The sequence below is a fragment of the Coregonus lavaretus genome (assembly GCF_964263955.1).
Source record: "Coregonus lavaretus genome assembly, chromosome: 15".
In the NCBI taxonomy this organism is placed as follows: domain Eukaryota; kingdom Metazoa; phylum Chordata; class Actinopteri; order Salmoniformes; family Salmonidae; genus Coregonus; species Coregonus lavaretus.
The window spans coordinates 20,759,765-20,779,370 of record NC_140002.1 but is presented as its reverse complement, the minus strand read 5'-3'; the positions used below and the strand labels follow the sequence as shown (position 1 = coordinate 20,779,370).

The 19,606-nt window shown below is 40.6% G+C and overlaps 1 protein-coding gene across 1 annotated transcript in view; it reads left to right on the top strand.

Moving 5' to 3' along the window:
• Positions 1-19,606, top strand: part of LOC311143214 (uncharacterized protein) — a 77,495-nt gene that overhangs the window by 53,351 nt on the left and 4,538 nt on the right. The window contains exons 8-19 of the mRNA XM_084179015.1: positions 851-990; positions 2,620-2,746; positions 2,989-3,024; positions 3,207-3,328; positions 4,094-4,223; positions 5,078-5,223; positions 7,928-8,054; positions 8,240-8,275; positions 8,398-8,507; positions 8,822-8,948; positions 10,132-10,259; positions 10,521-10,644. Coding sequence (XP_084035141.1) covers positions 851-990; positions 2,620-2,746; positions 2,989-3,024; positions 3,207-3,328; positions 4,094-4,223; positions 5,078-5,223; positions 7,928-8,054; positions 8,240-8,275; positions 8,398-8,507; positions 8,822-8,948; positions 10,132-10,259; positions 10,521-10,644 — 1,353 coding nt within the window. The remainder of the gene's footprint in view (positions 1-850; positions 991-2,619; positions 2,747-2,988; positions 3,025-3,206; positions 3,329-4,093; positions 4,224-5,077; positions 5,224-7,927; positions 8,055-8,239; positions 8,276-8,397; positions 8,508-8,821; positions 8,949-10,131; positions 10,260-10,520; positions 10,645-19,606) is intronic.

Genomic DNA, 19,606 nt, shown 5'->3' with positions numbered 1-19,606 from the left:
TCACTGCACCTGTACACAGCCCATCTGAAATTAGCCCATCCAACTACCTCATCCCCATATTGTAATTTATTTTGCTCATTTGTACCCCAGTATTTCTATTTGCACATCATCTTCTGCACATCTATCATTCCAGTGTTAATACTAAATTGTAATTATTTTGCACTATAGCCTATTTATTACCTTATCTCCATAACTTGCTACATTTGCACACACTCTATATATATTTTCTGTTGTATTTTTGACTTTATGTTTTTTTACCCCTTATGTAACTCTGTGTTGTTGTTTTTGATCGCACTGCTTTGCTTTATCTTGGCCAGGTCGCAGTTGTAAATGAGAACTTGTTCTCAACTGGTTTACCTGGTTAAATAAAGGTGAAATAAAATTTAAAAAATCAGGTCATTCATTGTTTTAATAAATCCTCTCCATCTAAATGGCCTGGCTTGAATACGATTCTCTGTAGATTTCCACTCACCTGTCCCTGTTACAAATAGAAAAGAGACCAGTTGTAAAGTGAACAGTGTAGCCAAGCTGTAGTCTCTAAGGAGACAACAGGGGGGAGGATGCAGAAAAACACACAGCTGGAAGGACACTGAGAAGCTTTGGCAGAGGGCCAGGGTCTCTCTGTCTATCCCTCTCTCTCTCTCATTCTCTCCTCTTTTCTCTGACTTTGTCACTCTCTCTATTAGCCTCTATCTGCTCCCCCCTTTTCTCTCAATGCTCTCCTCTATCTTCCCCTTTCTCAGCCTTAGGCATTATAGTGGGGCCTGATAGAGAAGGATTGATAGAGCTGTGTGTAGTGGAATGTGTCCACATATTAAGGGAATGTTGTTGTGTCTCTCTCACCGTTCAGGATGACGGCACTCCAGAAATCCATCTGCTTCCGTCCGGAGCGCCAGGAGGAGCCACGGAACGTTTCAACTCGGAAGTAAACAGCTTGGGAACATGTGGTGGACCTATCCACCTGTCAAACCTGACTGTCAAGTCTGGCTGGTGAGGAGACCTATCCTGTTGCTTGACTGTTAGTGGTAACTGTAACTGTAGAGGAACTCAATGCCATTGTCTGAGCGGGTGCTTTAGGAGCTACAGGCTATATAAACTGAAATAGGAAGCACTAACAATGCTAAAACAATGGGGGAATGACTCATTGAGGAGATGTGTCCTTGCCAACCAGCGTCCGTATTGTTTCAACAGAATTTCGGTGGATTGTTCTCTGCTGAGTCATTGAGCTCCAGCTCTCTAGCATGCACCTGCTAGGAAAGGGCATTTCCTGCTCAAACTGTTCTTTTCAGGTGTGTTTATAAAGCACACACATTTGGTACAGGAATGTTTAAGGGTGGTAATAGAAGTGACAGAATTAACACTTAAAATTAAGTTTCATAATGACTCACTTCAGGGTGGAGGTAGTGTGGTAGTTATTGTGGTAACTCTTCAATAAAGACCATGTCATCAGACTCTGTAAAATGTATTTACAAACACACCCATATTTACAGTTGAAGAATTGTAAAACATTTAGGATCAGAATTTGACTGCCAAAGTATGATGCAATTAGGGATGCGGCAAATTGACAGTTTTGCTTAATGTTTAAACATTGGTTTAAAACATCAGTTTTCCGTAAGTCGCTCTGGATAAGAGCGTCTGCTAAATGACAAAAATGTAAATGTAAAAACGATCAGAAAAAATCACATCAATTCACAATGCAGAATAATGGAACTATTACGTATATATGACCACTACGGCTGGGCAATGTAGTTGTATCTACTGCAGTCATATACCCTTGAAAGCGCCTCGGCTACAACATGCTTGTTTGACTGTAAGGGTACACTACGGCAACTACCACAACTGAAGTTGCAAGAAATTGCGAGCCAAGAAATTGCTTTTGATTGCAGATCGATAGGCCTAGTGCACGGTTCTGACTCCGTCTGTGCCCCTCCCCTCTCTCTCCTTCCCCCGCTAGCTCGCTATGAAAGATGCAAGTGTTTGTGTTTTCGAAGGTACGGAAACTAATCAGTCTCCTCTGTTCCAAAAATACTGAATCTTAGGAGTCAATTCCTAGCCGTAGATGTATTTTCTTTCTACTAAATGTCTTGATAAGTCACAGTAAACTTTAAAGCAGGGCCTATCATCAAAGAATAGGCTAGGATATTCTACACGCAACAGACTGAAGACTGAACACACACTCGCATCATTGGCGAAGAGAAAGAGCAAGCGAGCCAGCTGCACTGTGATTTAAATGTTATGGGGAAAAACATTGTTTTTCCGTTAGGGATTTTCCTTTGTTGTTCCATAGTAACACATTTTCAATAAAATAGTTTTCTTCTCACAGAGAAGATGAGTGGTTTCTATTGTAGTGGAGATTAGTGACACTGACAGTATGACTGTGGACAAAGTATTTGTGTTTGATCATGCATTCAACCATGCATACATTTCATGCATAAAGCAATGAACTGAGCAGCCGCCATAAATGTGGTGCCACATAAATGGACAATGTTTACCTGTAAATTAAAAACAATATCAGCGACGCCCGATGCTTGTAACATACGTGTCTGCTTAGCAAACAAGTGAGATTAGATTACCTGGGCCTCTCATTGATAATGCCTTGATCTTGTTTTTCCACCTTAGTTGGCTTGCCTACGCTAGCCCTGGTTTCCATGGGAACTATGCGGTTATGGAACCAGGCGGCTCCACAACACCTGGCATTGGTCATCCCCAGGTCACCACTGTGAGGTCACTGAGACCCCTCAGAATGGTAAGGGTTCACCAAGGTGGCATCACTTCGAGGTGGCTGACACTGCTTGGCTGTGGTCGGGGTTGGGCCCAATTACATTTCAATGCTGTACACTCAGGAAAGGAGTTTATATTCGATTTCCAAATTGGCCCATAGGATTTCATAAATGTAATGGGCTATGTCTCAACGTCTCAGAAATATATACGTCTGGGCCTCATTTTCATCAAGGTTAGGTTTCATTGTGTTCTGTGTCTTTCTGACAGAGTGGGCTCAGAGTGAGCAGACCACTGGATCCTAAGGTAAGACATTATCAATAGTGAAAGTAAAGCACAAACCCCTGTTCCCTGCAGTAAACATCCGATCTCATACAGTTAAATAATCACTTCAATTTGCACAATGATGTTGAATTATAATGATAATGAATGTAAATTAATTTAGGAAGTGCATGAGATATCGTTTTTTGTTTGTGATTTTTTTTTAGATGTTGGTATTCGAGCAGCCCCTCTTCCAGGGGCGGGGCAGAGAGCTGGGAGGCCACACCCCCAGTCTGGGAGCTGTGACTGGGATGAAGGGGGTGTCGTCGCTACGGGTCATTGGTGGAGTGTGAGTCCATGTCACTGCCCTCCCTCCTGTTTGTCTGCCTGTTTGTGTCTGCCTGCCTGTCATCCACAGCTGATGGAGACAGACGAGGACTCTCACTCATAGACTCAGATTAATGAACATGTCTAAACCCTCTTAGTTAAATGTCATTCCAATTTCTATGGAGAATATAAGGTTTTGTTTGTTTGGGAATCCACATGCATTTGTTTTTTGTGAGTGAGAGAGTGAGTGAGTGAGGGACGGAGTGAGGGAAGGAGAAACTAAGTGCATTCATGCCAAGCTGCATACTTACTCTGGAATGCTACCTCTACTGAGGATTTTGTAAGGTGTCTTTCTGCTGCAAACAGTTTCACAATCTGCTGGTCATGTGATTACTCAGGAATGCTACCTCTACTGTGATATGAAGCAAATGTAGTTCACCTCCCTGCGCAAACATAAGCCAAGTAGAACAGGAAGTGTGTGTGTGTGTGTGTGTGTGTGCGCATGCATGCTTTGGTGTGGTGTTTGGTTACAGAGAGGGTTGGTACGCCTGACATCTGATAACATTTCAATTGTAACACCTCAAAAAACCCAAACAATCACGATCAATCAAACAATAAATCAATCAAACATTCCTTGCCATTAACTCAAGTGGCATATCCACCGCTAAGACACTGTTATCAGCACCACCATATCATTGACACCCAGGCTCCTATTCAAGCTGTGTTGGTATAAGTGTGGGTAAGAATATTTAGCTGTGGTTTGACCTGTGACCTATGTGTTTGACAGATGGGTGGGCTACACTGGAGAGGACTACACAGGGTGGGAGTATTTACTGGAGGAGGGAGAATACAGTGACTGTGCAGATCTGGGTGGAGCCGATCACCCTCTGTTGCTTTCTTTCCGCTTCTTACAGGCAGTAAGTTACGGGATTTTAATAATATGGTTATTTACAGTGTATTCAGTATATGTGGCCTATGTGGGAATGTGTACATGTACAAAGCCTATCCTGAAAGCTTACACTTGATTTGAAAGAATGAGGGAAGTCAATAAAATGTGTTGGGGTCTATGAGTGTGCCTGCATGTGTGTGTGAGTTTTCCAACTCTCAATGGCAGAAGCATTTGTCTGAAACCAGGCCAAATGTTTTATATTAGCCATCGGTATAACCCAGTTGACAGCCAGCAGACCTCTATTCCACTCCCTTTCCATCACCTCACCACTGTCTAAGTGTCTATTTTAGCCTCCTGATATCAGTCAGAAGCACTAGCTAGTAGAAACGCTCTAACAGCAAACTCCTGGCTAGGATAGGTTAGGCTACGCTTCTAATGGGATTAAACAGGTAGAGTTCATTGCTAGCTGTCTATCATACCGCAGGTTCATTAGCATTCCAGTTACCTCCACCCCAGTGCCCTCTGGCTGTTAGCGGCACAACTCTTTTGATCAACTATACCCTGTCGTGTAATCACCAGCCACCAGCAGCCATTCTGTAAAGCTCCCACTACGGCTAGTGCTTACTACCTGAGCTAAATGCAGCAGTTATGTAAATGCAGCTTGTAGAGTTTTTCAGTTCGAGGCTAAAAAAGGGAAACTTCATAAGAATTGGATAAAGGTGGTTTGTACAGTTGTGCTAGTTTCTATACAGTTAACCAGCCCACATTTCTTCATATAAACTCTGTTTATGCACTAGGCTTCTTTAGTGTAAGAGTTGTTGTAGCTATTTTATAAAGCAGTCTCTTACTCATTGAGCTCTTCTGCATGGTTCCCATTGCTAGGACTTCATAGAGCCCTCAGTCTCACTGCAGGAGGAAACTAGCTCGCCTGGAGCCGGGAGAAGGGACATTTTGGATCTGGACGTCCCTGATCTGGAGAAGGCTGGAGCCACTGAAAAGACCACCACCTTCTGTGTGAAGAGTGGAGTGTGAGTATCAATTAGAGGACCAGGGTTGTCGTCAATTCAGGAAGTAAACTGAAATTCTGTTTACTTCCTGAATGTAGCCCTTTACACTCGTACCCGTATATGGGTTGAAAATTGCAGATTTGGACACTGATAAGTGTCTAAATTGGAAAGCAGTGGCTGTATAGTAACACGCTATAAATTACGTCAGAGCTCTGGCTCTGCGCTTCACAGCTCTGTATGGGTTTTGACTGACAGCCGTTCTGAACTTGAGCACAGCACGTGACAAAAAGTTGCCCCCTACCCTCCCGCTAATTGGGCAACTTTTGCACATGTCTGAGTTAAGGAAATGCTGTAAATTAAGAGGACTCAATGTATCTTGAAAGATGAGATGTTGAGGATTATAATAAATACAGCTTTGATGTCATACAAGCATGCCAAACACCCGTGAATCCAAATGTGCACTTCACATTTCCATATCATAAAACTCATGTCATATACACTGAGTGTACAAAACATTAGGAACACCTTCCTAATATTGAGTTGCATCCCCTTTTGCCCTCAGAACAGTCTCAATTCGTCGGAGCATGTACTCTACAAGGTGTCGAAAGCATTCCACAGGGATGCTGGCCCATGTTGACTCCAATGTTTCCCACAGTTGTGTCAAGTTGGCTGGATGTCCTTTGGGTGGTGGACCCTTCTTGATACACACAGGAAACTGTTGAGCGTGAAAAACCCAGCAGCGTTGCAGTTCTTGACACGCTCAAACCGGTGTGCCTGGCACCTAATACCATACCCCGTTCAAAGGCACTTAAATATTTTATCTTGCCCATTCGCCCTCTGAATGGCACACATACACAATCCATGTCTCAATTGTTTAAAGGCTTAAAAATCCTTCTTTAACCTGTCTCCTCCCCTTCATCTACACTGATTGAAGTGGATTTAACATGTGACATCAATAAGAGATCATAGCTTTCACCTGGATTCACCTGATCAGTCTGTCATGTCTTGTACACTCAGTGTACAGTGTCAACGTTTATGATCACTATGTTTGATGTACAGTTACAAGATGACATGGCGTCATACCCTGGGTTGTTTTGAACAGAATGAGCCTATGTTTGTCGATTGTGAAGAAAATTATGATCTATTTCTCTGATTTGCCTTGTGAAAGCCTAACACTATTATATCCTATTTTATAACTTAGCTAGTCATGTTGGCAATAGAACAAGCATTCAAATGATGCCCACCTGACCCAGAATGTGATTTAAAATGGGCCGTTTTTGGATTGCGTTAACAACAACAGTAATTGTGTGATGGCGGGGATGCAGGGTTGTGTTCTAAACAAAACAACTACAAGTGTGCTTGTTCTAGTTCCTCAACGGCACAGCTAGGAGAGCTCACAAAAACACCTTATAGCTGAAGACTTCTTGGTCATGAAAATGCATTGAAATTACTTAGGAACTGTGCAGACTTTGGAGAGGTGTGTGGCCACTTGGAGACACCAGTTAGTCCTCTCACTCAAACCCTTGTATTGTTTTTGTCTTATGTTGCACCTACCCCACATTTCCCAGGAATAGTCTTATCATGTTACTGAATGTATCCAGAGTGTTTTCAAATTTTGTTATCAACAAATGCTGCGAAAAATACAGTAAATATAAAATCAACAGTGTAATGTTTGCATTCAGTCTTGTCAAGTGAACTGTTGTGTCCTCAACTTTGGTCTAATAATTTTCCCATAATCTCCAAACTGTTCCCTTTCAATTGCTACCATGTTTATGCATAAGCTTTTCATATTTCTTCTGTAAGAAATATAGGCCAATTCCATATAGGCCAATTCCCACGAGTGTAAAGGGTTAAATGGAATTGACCCCAACACTGCAGAAGACCAGTCATAATAACATCTCAATAGAGGTGCATCTTAACTAGGGTTGCAAAGCTACCTGTAATTTACCAAAGTTACCAGAATCTTCTGTAATTGTGGTAATTAACAGGTAATCTATGGTAACTTTGGTAATTTATACTTGATTAACTTTTTAAAAAATGTATTCATATATAGTATTCATTTTTTTTTATATATGTCCATATTGTCCATTAGTTTCTAGTGGATAGACCATATGGTTAAAGATATATATATATATAGATAGATATATATATATATATTTTTTTTTTTTTATCTAATCAACAATGCCATTATTTTAAATTAACTCTGCATCTCTTCCAACTATTTACTTTTTTCACAACTGCCACCAGTTTGGCACCAAAACATTTACAACAAAGACATATTGACATAGTCAAATAAATAAGTGTGTTAAGAAATATATAAAGGATATTTCATGCTGAAACCCTAATATTAAATCCCAATGATATTCCCTAAGTTGATGGTTTATATTTAGGACAATGTTTTAAATCTTTGTCATTCTATTTTGTATTTTAAAATCATCATATTTCATTATTTTATATATTTTACAAGTGGTAAGGTCTCACAGAGGTCCAGAGATAATTACAGACACCTGTGATAATCTGAAGTACCCAAAGAGGCCACTAGATGTCATCTGTTAAAATTAAAACTTGAAAGTTACCAAAATTCTGGTAGTTCCCCGTAATATACCCTTCCTATGCAACCCTAATCCCAACAAACTAAAGTTCACATAGTTTCACATGACTTTGTCATTCACTATTCACTGTGCCTCTGCGGTGCTGATTGTCTCTGGGCTGTGCTGTGTTTCAGATGGGTGGCGTATAGCGAGCAATGTTTCAGTGGAGAGCAGTGCATACTGGAGAAAGGCAAACATCCTGCCACTCTGTACTGGGGTGGCAACCATGGGGCAGCCAAGTCTATCCGACCCATACGATTGGTGAGCTCCATTTCATAGCCTATTAGAGGAATAGATCATAAGACTGACATAAGAGTGTCATGCAGATGAAATCCCTCCTATGTCTCTTCTATGTAGCTCTATGTTGCTCTCTGAAAAATATATGGTATAGATGTTGGAAAATATGACTTGGGAAAATATGTCAAAACACTTTTTTTTTATTACAGCAGCACCTTTGTTGCACCGGAGAACCAAAGTTCTTGGTATGTATATGGAATTACACCACATTAATTTCACCTGTCAAAAAGAGACTAGGGAAAGGGGCTATCTGAGTATTGATATCCAGCTGTGAAGTGTGTACTAAGTTGTGCTTTTGTGTCTCCAGCTGTGGGCCTACAGCCAGCCCCACTACAGGGGAGTGAGTGAGGAGTACAAGGCGGAGGCAGGGCACTGTGGCTCTGCCTCCCCCATGTCCTTCAGAGTCATCAGGGGAAGGTGAGTACTAGAGGACTACCATTGTACTATTGGATCTGTATTGATCCTAGAGGTGGAGTTATGTCCCCTTTTACTATGTAAAGCGCCTTGAGCACTGGAAAAGTGTTATATAAATCCAATCAATTATTATTATGGGTTAATGCACATTTTTACTTAACAATTTTCTTTATAGGTTGCTAATTATGGCTTGTCAGTACTCTACTGTAGGCATGCCACAATGTATCTTTAATTGTAGTTGCCATAGGAGGCAGAGAACAATGTCTGTGATGCTGATTGTCTTACTCACGCTCACTGCTCTTCTTGCCCCTGTCCAGCTGGCTGCTTTTTGATGAGGAGGGTTGCTGTGGAAACCAGTACGTCCTGGGAGAGGGCCTTTATCCTGACCTCATTTCCTGTGGCTGTGTGGCCACTTCTGTCAAATCACTGAGGCCCATTCCTTATGTGAGTGAACCTGGCATGACCTCAGCCCATTTACTGCTATCTTTAGGTAGCACAACAAGCTAGATGAGACACGTGAGCACACATTCAGTTTAACAGTATTATATGCCATGATAAATAGATGGTGATAAATACACTATATATACAAAAGTATGTGGACACTCCTTCAAATGAGTGGATTCTGCTATTTCAGCCACACCTGTTGCTGACAGGTATATAACATCGAGCACACCGCCATGCAATCTCCATAGACAAACATTGGCAGTAGAATGGCCTTACTGAAGAGCTCAGTGACTTTCAACGTGGCACCGTAATAGGATGCCACCTTTCCAGGAGAACGCTACCTGCCCAAATGCATAGTGCCAACTGTAAAGTTTGGTGTTTGAGAAATAATGGTATGGGGCTGTTTTTCATGGTTCGGGCTAGGCCCCTTAGTTCCAGTGAAGGGAAATCTTAATGCTACAGCACACAATGACATTCTAGATGATTCTGTGCTTCCAACTTTGTGGCAACAGTTTGGGGAAGGTCATTTCCTGTTTCAGCATGACAATGCCCCCTTGCACAAAGCAAGGTCCATACAGAAATGGTTGGTCGAGATCGGTGTGGAAGAACTTGACTGGCCTGCACAGAGCCCTGACCTCAACCCCATCGAACACCTTTGGGATTAATTGGAACACCGACTGCGAGCAAGGCCTAATCGCCCAACATCATTGCCCGACCTCACTAATGCTCTTGTGGCTGAATGGAAGCAAGTCCCTGCAGCAATGTTCCAACATCTAGTGGAAAGCCTTCCCAGAAGAGTGGAGGCTGTTATAGCAGCAAAAGGGTGGACCAACTCCATATTAATGCCCATGATTTGGAATGAGATGTTCGACGAGCAGGTGTCCATATACTTTTGGTCATGTAGTGTAGATGAAGGTAGTTTCCGTTCAGCCACCATTGGAGCATCACAAATGACAACCTTTTCCCCATAATGTCCTACTTTTGACCAGAGACAAGTCTTAGTATGACTCCAGCCAAAAGTAGTGGACTGCTTTACGAATATAGGGAGAAAGGATGTATTGTGTAGTTTGCCCTAATATAGTTCAATACAGGCACTTATTGAAAAAGGACAGAACATACATAAAGTAAATCCAATGGCATTCTCATCTAAGATGGCTCCCTTCCCTTCCTGTTACCTCTGTAGAGTTTCTCCGACCCGTCCATCAGCCTGTTTTCCCTGGGTTCCTTTGAGGGCCTCAAGATGGTTGTTGTGATGCCCACAGACCACATGAAGGACTTCTTCACCCAGTCTCTGCAGGTCCACAGTGGACTGTGAGTAGAGAGATAGCCTATCACCTCTTATGTCACTGAACAGCTAACATTACTGCCAGACACTATACATAGAGAAGGAACTTACTGTTTCTTTGGCCTCTGACGTGTGTCATGTTCAGTAAGAAAACAAGTGAAACAGGGAGGTACTACCTGAACTTGTCCAATAAGAAGGCTCATTTTTATTTTCAGCTTTAAGATGTTTCTCTGCGTTGCACCCTAATGAATATGGCCCTGTTTCAGCTGTGTGTGTGTCTTTGGCAGGTGGGTGGTGTATGAATACAGTAACTATAAGGGCCGTCAGATGCTGCTGCAGCCAGGGGAGCTTCCTGTGTGGGGAGAGCACAGTGGCTGGGACACCATTGGCTCCTTACGGCCCCTCAAACAGGTAAAACACACACAAAATTGACATTTGAGTCACTCTGTGTCATTTCCCAGCTAGCACATTTGGTTCCTTGGAAGTTGTGGGAACGTATGTTTTTCATTTCCAATTGGTTCTGGGAATAAAGCTATACGTTTCCTGACCTGTAAAACTGAATGTTTTTTTTAAATGTTCTGAGAACGGAAGTAAAAATGTTGCCTGTTCTGGGAACATCAATGTTTATGTTGCAGGGAGGATCTGAGAACATTTTACTATGGTTCCCTGAAAGTTTTCCTGGGAAGTTTTATTAACATTTTGTGAATGGAAATTATAGGTTATTTTGAGGTTTTGGAATAACTTCCTTAAAATTTGACCTAATGTTTCAATAAGACTTTTAATAACACTGCTAGCTTAGTTTGGGTTAACTGTTTTGAACTCCAAACACAGATAGGACACATTAAAATTAATTTGCTTAGGCATTAATCATGCAAACAGATTAATTTTTTTTTGTGGCACCGCGTCAGTGAGATTCGAACCTACAGTGCCTTCAGAAAGTATTCACACCCCTTTACTTTTTCCACATTTTGTTGTTACAAAGTGGGATTAAAATGGATTTGTCAACGATCTACACAAAATACTCTAATGTCAAAGTGGAAGAAAAATTGTAACATTTGTAAATGAATATATACAGTTGAAGTCGGAAGCCAAATACATTTCAACTCAGTTTTTCACAATTCGTGACATTTAATTCTAGTAAAAAGTCCCTGTTTTAGGTCAGTTAGGATCACCATTTTATTTTAAGAATGTGAAATGTCAGAATAATAGTAGAGAGAATTATTTATTTCAGTTTTTATTTCTTTCATCACATTCCCAGTGGGTCAGAAATGTACATACACTCAATTAGTATATGGTAGCATTGCTTTTAAATTGTTTAACTTGGGTCAAACATTTTGGGTAGCCTTCCACAAGCTTCCCACAATAAGTTGGGTGAATTTTGGCCCATTCCTCCTGACATAGCTGGTGTAACTGAGTCATGTTTGTAGGCCTCCTTGCTCGCACACGCATTTTCAGTTCTGTCCACAAATGTTCTATAGGATTGAGGTCAGGGCTTTGTGATGGCCACTCCAATACCTTGACTTTGTTGTCCTTAAGCCATTTTGCCACAACTTTAGAAGTATGCTTGGGGTCATTGTCCATTTGGAAGACCCATTTGCGACCAAGCTTTAACTTCCTGACTGATGTCTTGAGATGTTGCTTCAATATATCCACATCATTTTCCTTCCTCATGATACATCTATTTTGTGAAGTGCACCAGTCCCTCCTGCAGCAAAGCACCCCCACAGCATGATGCTGCCACCCCCGTGCTTCACGGTTGGGATGGTGTTCTTCGGCTTGCAAGCATCCCCCTTTTTCCTCCAAACATAACGATGGTCATTATGGCCAAACAGTTCTATTTTTGTTTCATCAGACCAGAGGACATTTCTCCAAAAAGTACGATCTCTGTCCCCATGTGCAGTTGCAAACCGTAGTCTGGCTTTTTTTTGGCGGTTTTGGAGCAGTGGCTTCTTCCTTTCAGAGCGTCCTTTCAGGTTATGTTGATATAGGACTTGTTTTACTGTGGATATAGATACTTTTGTACCCGTTTCCTCCAGCATCTTCACAAGGTCCTTTGCTGTTGTTCTGGGATTGATTTGCCCTTTTCGCACCAAAGTACGTTCAACTCTAGGAGACAGAACGCGTCTCCTTCCTGAGCGGTATGACGGCTGCTTGGTCCCATGGTGTTTATACTTGCGTACTATTGTTTGTACAGATGAACGTGGTACCTTCAGGCGTTTGGAAATTGCTCCCAAGGATGAACCTGACTTGTGGAGGTCTACAATTTTTTTTCTGAGGTCTTGGATGATTTCTTTTGATTTTTCCCATGATGTCAAGCAAAGAGGCACCTAGTTTGAAGGTAGGCCTTGAAATACATCCACAGGTACACCTCCAATTGACTCAAATGATGTCAATTAGCCTATCAGAAGCTTCTAAAGCCATGACATCATTTTCTGGAATTTTCCAAGCTGTTTAAAGGCACAGTCAACTTAGTGTATGTAAACTTCTGACCCACTGGAATTGTGATACAGTGAATTATAAGTGAAATAATCTGTCTGTAAACAATTGTTGGAAACATTACTTGTGTCATGCACAAAGTAGATGTCCTAACCGACTTGCCAAAATTATAGTTTGTTAACAAGAAATTTGTGGAGTGGTTGAAAAACTAGTTTTAATGACTCCAACCTAAGTGTATGGACACTTCCGACTTCAACTGTATAGACAGTACCAGTCAAAAGTTTGGACACACCTACTCATTCCAGGGTTTTTCTTTATTTGTACTATTTTCTACATTGTAGAATAATAGTGAAGGCATCAAAACTATGAAATAACACATATGGAATCATGTAGTAACCAAAAAAGTGTTAAACAAATCAAAATATATTTTATATTTGAGATTCTTCAAAGTAGCCACCCTTTGCCTTGATGACAGCTTTGCACACACTTTGCACGCTTCATGAGGTAGTCACCTGGAATGCATTTCAATTAACAGGTGTGTCTTGTTAAAAGTCAATTTGTGGAATTTCTTTCCTTCTTAATGCGTTTGCGCCAATCAGTTGTGTTGTGACAAGGTAGGGGTGGTATACAGAAGATAGCCCTATTTGGTAAAAGACCAAGTCCATATTATGGCAAGAACAGCTCAAATAAGCAAAGAGAAACAACAGTGCATTATTATTATTATTATTATTATTATTATTATTTTTTTTTTTCTGGGGGTAGATCAGCTTAATATTGCAGATAGATTGTAACTTCCATCAATGTAATTGTCTGCATCACTTCCAATCCCCCATGTTTAAAAAAAATATATATACATGTATATATATATATATATATATATATATATATATATATACACATATATACATACATATACATATATATATACACATACACATACACACATACAGTGGGGGGGAAAAAGTATTTAGTCAGCCACCAATTGTGCAAGTTCTCCCACTTAAAAAGATGAGAGAGGCCTGTAATTTTCATCATAGGTACACGTCAACTATGACAGACAAATTGTGGAAATAAAATCCAGAAAATCACATTGTAGGATTTTTTATGAATTTATTTGCAAATTATGGTGGAAAATAAGTATTTGGTCACCTACAAACAAGCACGATTTCTGGCTCTCACAGACCTGTAACAACTTCTTTAAGAGGCTCCTCTGTCCTCCACTTGTTACCTGTATTAATGGCACCTGTTTGAACTTGTTATCAGTATAAAAGACACCTGTCCACAACCTCAAACAGTCACACTCCAAACTCCACTATGGCCAAGACCAAAGAGCTGTCAAAGGACACCAGAAACAAAATTGTAGACCTGCACCAGGCTGGGAAGACTGAATCTGCAATAGGTAAGCAGCTTGGTTTGAAGAAATCAACTGTGGGAGCAATTATTAGGAAATGGAAGACATACAAGACCACTGATAATCTCCCTCGATCTGGGGCTCCACACAAGATCTCACCCCGTGGGGTCAAAATGATCACAAGAACGGTGAGCAAAAATCCCAGAACCACACGGGGGGACCTAGTGAATGACCTGCAGAGAGCTGGGACCAAAGTAACAAAGCCTACCATCAGTAACACACTACGCCGCCAGGGACTCAAATCCTGCAGTGCCAGACGTGTCCCCCTGCTTAAGCCAGTACATGTCCAGGCCCGTCTGAAGTTTGCTAGAGTGCATTTGGATGATCCAGAAGAGGATTGGGAGAATGTCATATGAAACCAAAATAGAACTTTTTGGTAAAAACTCAACTCGTCGTGTTTGGAGGACAAAGAATGCTGAGTTGCATCCAAAGAACACCATACCTACTGTGAAGCATGGGAGTGGAAACATCATGCTTTGGGGCTGTTTTTCTGCAAAGGGACCAGGACGACTGATCCGTGTAAAGGAAAGAATGAATGGGGCCATGTATCGTGAGATTTTGAGTGAAAACCTCCTTCCATCAGCAAGGGCATTGAAGATGAAACGTGGTTGGGTCTTTCAGCATGACAATGATCCCAAACACACCGCCCGGGCAACGAAGGAGTGGCTTCGTAAGAAGCATTTCAAGTTCCTGGAGTGGCCTAGCCAGTCTCCAGATCTCAACCCCATAGAAAATCTTTGGAGGGAGTTGAAAGTCTGTGTTGCCCAGTGACAGCCCCAAAACATCACTGCTCTAGAGGAGATCTGCATGGAGGAATGGGCCAAAATACCAGCAACAGTGTGTGAAAACCTTGTGAAGACTTACAGAAAACGTTTGACCTGTGTCATTGCCAACAAAGGGTATATAACAAAGTATTGAGAAACTTGTTATTGACCAAATACTTATTTTCCACCATAATTTGCAAATAAATTCATAAAAAATCCTACAATGTGATTTTCTGGATTTTTTCTCATTTGACGTGTACCTATGATGAAATTTACAGGCCTCTCTCATCTTTTTAAGTGGGAGAACTTACACAATTGGTGGCTGACTAAATACTTTTTTCCCCCACTGTACATACACATATACATACATACACATACATACTTTCCAATCCCCACTTGGAGTAAACTAGTGAACAACAACGCCTAGGCCTCTACTTCCAGCCCATACCCACTATCTACATTTTATGGACACAGTCAATTTTACAATAATTACATTTTGTTTGTTCTTTCTCCTGAACTTCTTCTACTCTCAACCTCTCCTGATCATTTTCATGATGTCCATCCGGTTCGCTTGTATATGCCATATCTTTCTAACTGTGCTCCTTCACAAAAGCTCCCAACCTACAACCCATACTCTTATTATGGACATAGCGTGCCTACATTATTAGTTATCTTGTTATTGTTTGTTGTTAGTTGTTATTAGTCCCATCCTTCAATTCCATTCAACACCTCCCATTCAACACCATCCATATAGGATTTCTATTTGCCATATATATTTCAACTGTACTGTGATGTCTTACAAAAGTTCTGAACCTTTCTATTCTCATTGTTTCTACAGATTGTGAATTGAATTTTTTTTTGCTAATAGTATTATTATGTTATTGATCGATTGACTATGACTTTTCAGATCACCCAGTAATGCTATCTGCAGGGTTAGCTCCAGGTAAATATTGCAATCCTTTAGCCATTCCTGGACCTGTGTCCAAAAACAAGCTACAAATGGACAGTACCAAAACAAATGATGTAATTTCTGTCTCTTCGCAGCAAAATCTGCAGAGCTGGGAAGATTGTATCCCCCATATAAATAACATTCTATTGGTAGCAAGAATTTTATATAATAATTTAAATTGAAAGATTCAAAGTTTTGAATCCGGTGTCGTTTTGCGTATCAGTTCATAAACACTATGCCATGGGATCGGTACGTCAAAAATCTCTTCCCAACTATTTTGCAATCTATATGGGACGGCTGTCAATCCTTTGGTCCTTAAATTAAACTGATATACTTTTTTATTTATCACAGTTTTCCTTAACCAATTATGTTATTTAATGCAAGGCCGACAGACAAGTTCCTTACTTTCTCCTCCTTCCACTTTCCTCTTCCATTTTTGCGGTAAGGCTGCAATTATTTGGTTGTAAGTTTGGGTAGAGCAGACATTTCCATATGTTTTTGTTAGCTGCATGTGCGACATAACTCCACCAGTCCGTCCTACCGATGATATCATTTACAAAGATTATACATTTTTTAAACATTTTGTCAAAAAAATAAGGTTTTTTGTCAATTATTATATTTGAGTTTAACCACAATATTTGTTGCATTATTTGTTCTGTCGTTTCTGGAGGATTACATTTAAATTGCAACCAACTTTCTATGGCTTGTAGAAATAGTGATATCTGGGAGATGATTTCCTTTTCAAATAACTGAAAGTGAGTGGTTGTAATCTGAATAAAGGGAAAAAGGCCATTCTTGAACATTGGGTGAGACAATCTTACTAATTTGCTAGAGAACCAGTTCGGATTTAAGTATAACTTTTGTATGACTGAAGCTTTTAGTGATAGGTCTAATGCTTTAATATTTAATAATTTCTGTCGTCCGAATTCATATTCATTATATAAATAGGCCCGTTTAATTTTGTCTGGCTTGCCGTTCCAAATAAAATGGAATATTTCTTTCTCATATAATTTTAAAAACTGTTCGCTAGGCGTAGGCAAGACCATAAGCAAAGGGTGATTTTTCCACAAATTGACAGGCACCCACCTTTCCATGGTAGCAAGATCTTATCTATTTTTGCTAACTTTCTATTATAATTTATTGAAGTGAGATCATTTATTTCCTTTGGGATATGTATTCCGAGTATATCCACATCACCATCAGATCATTTTATTGGTAAACTACATGGCAATGTACTATTTTTATTTTTTATTGATCCAATACGTAATATAGTAAATTTGTCATAATTTGGTTGTAATCCAGAGAGGTTAGATCCTCTATGAGGCTGTGGAGTGATTCTAGTTTTGGATTTAAAAGAAAACATGAATCATCAGCGTACAATGACACCTTTGTTTTTAAGCCCTGGATTTCTAATCCCCTGATATTATTGTTGGATCTGATTTTAATAGCTAACATCTCGATGGCCACAATAAATAGATATGCCGATAGTGGACAACCTTGTTTCACTCCTCTTGACAGTTTAAAACTTTCTGAGAAATAGCCACTATTTACTATTTTACACCTAGGGTTACTATACATGATTTTGACCCATTTTATAAGAGGAGCTCCATGCTTGGGACTTTGAGCCTGAAGCCTGCTGGGTCCTGATAAAACCCACTTCCCAGAAAGTTATTTATACCCAGTGAGCGACACAGGGCTTAGCACTGACTCGTGTGTGTGTGTGCGTACGTGTGTGTGTGTATATGTGTGGCGGAGCGCTTCTCTCACTGTTTGTTGACAAGGCAAACGGTGTGAAAGGGGTTGTGGTGATTTATACCCGTTTCTCGCTCGAGCTGATTTGACTGGAGCCATATGCAGCTCTATAGAGTACCACAGTATTAGTCATAAAACCTAGTGGTCAAACAAGAAAATGTTTCAAAAAATTTTCCCACCATTAATTTTTCCCATAGGGGATTTTAGAAACACTTAAAATAAGGGCTGTGTTTCATGTAGGCTTACCCTGGCATGACGTTTTGATAACCGTGTAAATCTCTCTAGGACAAGGTGACTTTTATCAATACCTGTATTTACCCCCCCCCCAAATGAAATGCTAATTAGCTGATAATGTGGCTATCATAAAGAACTACAAATGCCATGATGATCTGGGCAAGACTGACGAATTGAGGCAAAGGTAAGAATCTCTAGATTAATTCATGTTAGCTACATTTTGTAATGAATAAATTGCCAACATTTCTTTAAATTGACAATTCTGTGAACTGTCTTGTGCAAGTTTTAAATGGACACTACCTGTTAGCAAAGGCGTCAGCTAGAGATGACGTGCAGGGATTTGTAGTCTTGCATGATGTCTACTTTGATGCTAATTAGCATTTTCGAATCTGAGAGTAATTGGAGGTGAATATATTGATAAAAGACACCTTGTCCGAGAGAGATTTACATGGTTATCAAAACGTCATGCCATGGTAAGGCTACATGAAACACAGCCCTTATTTTAAGTGTTTCTAAAATTCCCTATGGGAAAAATGAATGGCGGAAAAACGATTGGATCCATTTTCCTGTTTGACCACTAAGTTTTATGGGTATTATGACACCTCCACTGTGGGGCTCTATACAGGTAACTGCCAAAATAAAGGAAACACTAACATAAAGTGTCTTAATAGGGTGTTAGGGCACCATGAGCCACCAGAACAGCTTCATGCGCCTTAGCATAGATTCTACAAGTGGCTATAACTCTTATTGGAGGGATGCGAAGCCATTCTTGAACAGGAAATTCCATCATTTGGTGTTTTGTTGATGGAAAACGCTGTCTCAGCCACCGCTCCAGAACCTCCCATAAGTGTTCGATTGGGTTGAGATCTGGTGACTGAGACATACACACCCTTTAAACCCCCTCTGCTACTTTGAGACTCCTCTTTCAAAGTCACTGAGATCTTTTCTTCTAGCCATGGTAGCCAAAATAATGGGCAACTGGGCATTTTTATACATGACCCTAAGCATGATGGGATGTTTTAATTGCTTAATTAACTCAGGAACCACACCTGTGTGGAAGCACCTGCTTTCAATATACTTTGTATCCCTCATTTACTCCTGTGTTTCCTTTATTTTGGCAGTTACCTGTAGGTTCTTCCACTTACACGTATTTAATGTGGCATGGCTCACGTTTCCCATTGACCTCTGAGTGAAGCACTCTCGTCTGTGCTGTGTACCATAGATGGCAGTGCTAGCTGTCATGTGTTACATAGCGGTTTTCACATTACACAGTCCTTAGAGGAACTACCAGTAGGATAGCAACTGTTATTATTACTTTGTTGCAAAAGTAAGTACACTGAACAAAAATACAAACGCAACGTGTAAAGTGTTGATCCCATTTTTCATGACCTGAAATAAAATATCCCAGAAATGTTCCATTTCAAAAAGCGTATTTCTCTCAAATGTTGTGCACAAATTTGTTTACATCCCTGTTAGTGAGCATTTCACCTTTGCCAAGATAATCCATCCACCTGACAGCTGTGGCATATCAAGAAGCTGATTAAACAGCATGATCATTACACAGGTGCACCTTGTGCTGGGGACAATAAAAGGCCACTATAAAATGTGCAGTTTTGTCACACAACACAATGCTACGCGCAGCTGGCATGCTGACTGCAGGAATGTCCACCAGAGCTGTTGCCAGATAATTTAATGTTCATTTCTCTACCATAAGTCGCCTCCAACGTTGTTTTAGAGAATTTGGCAGTACGTCCAACCAGCCTCACAACCGCAGATCACGTGTAACCATGCCAGCCCAGGACCTCCACATCTGGCTTCTTCACCTGG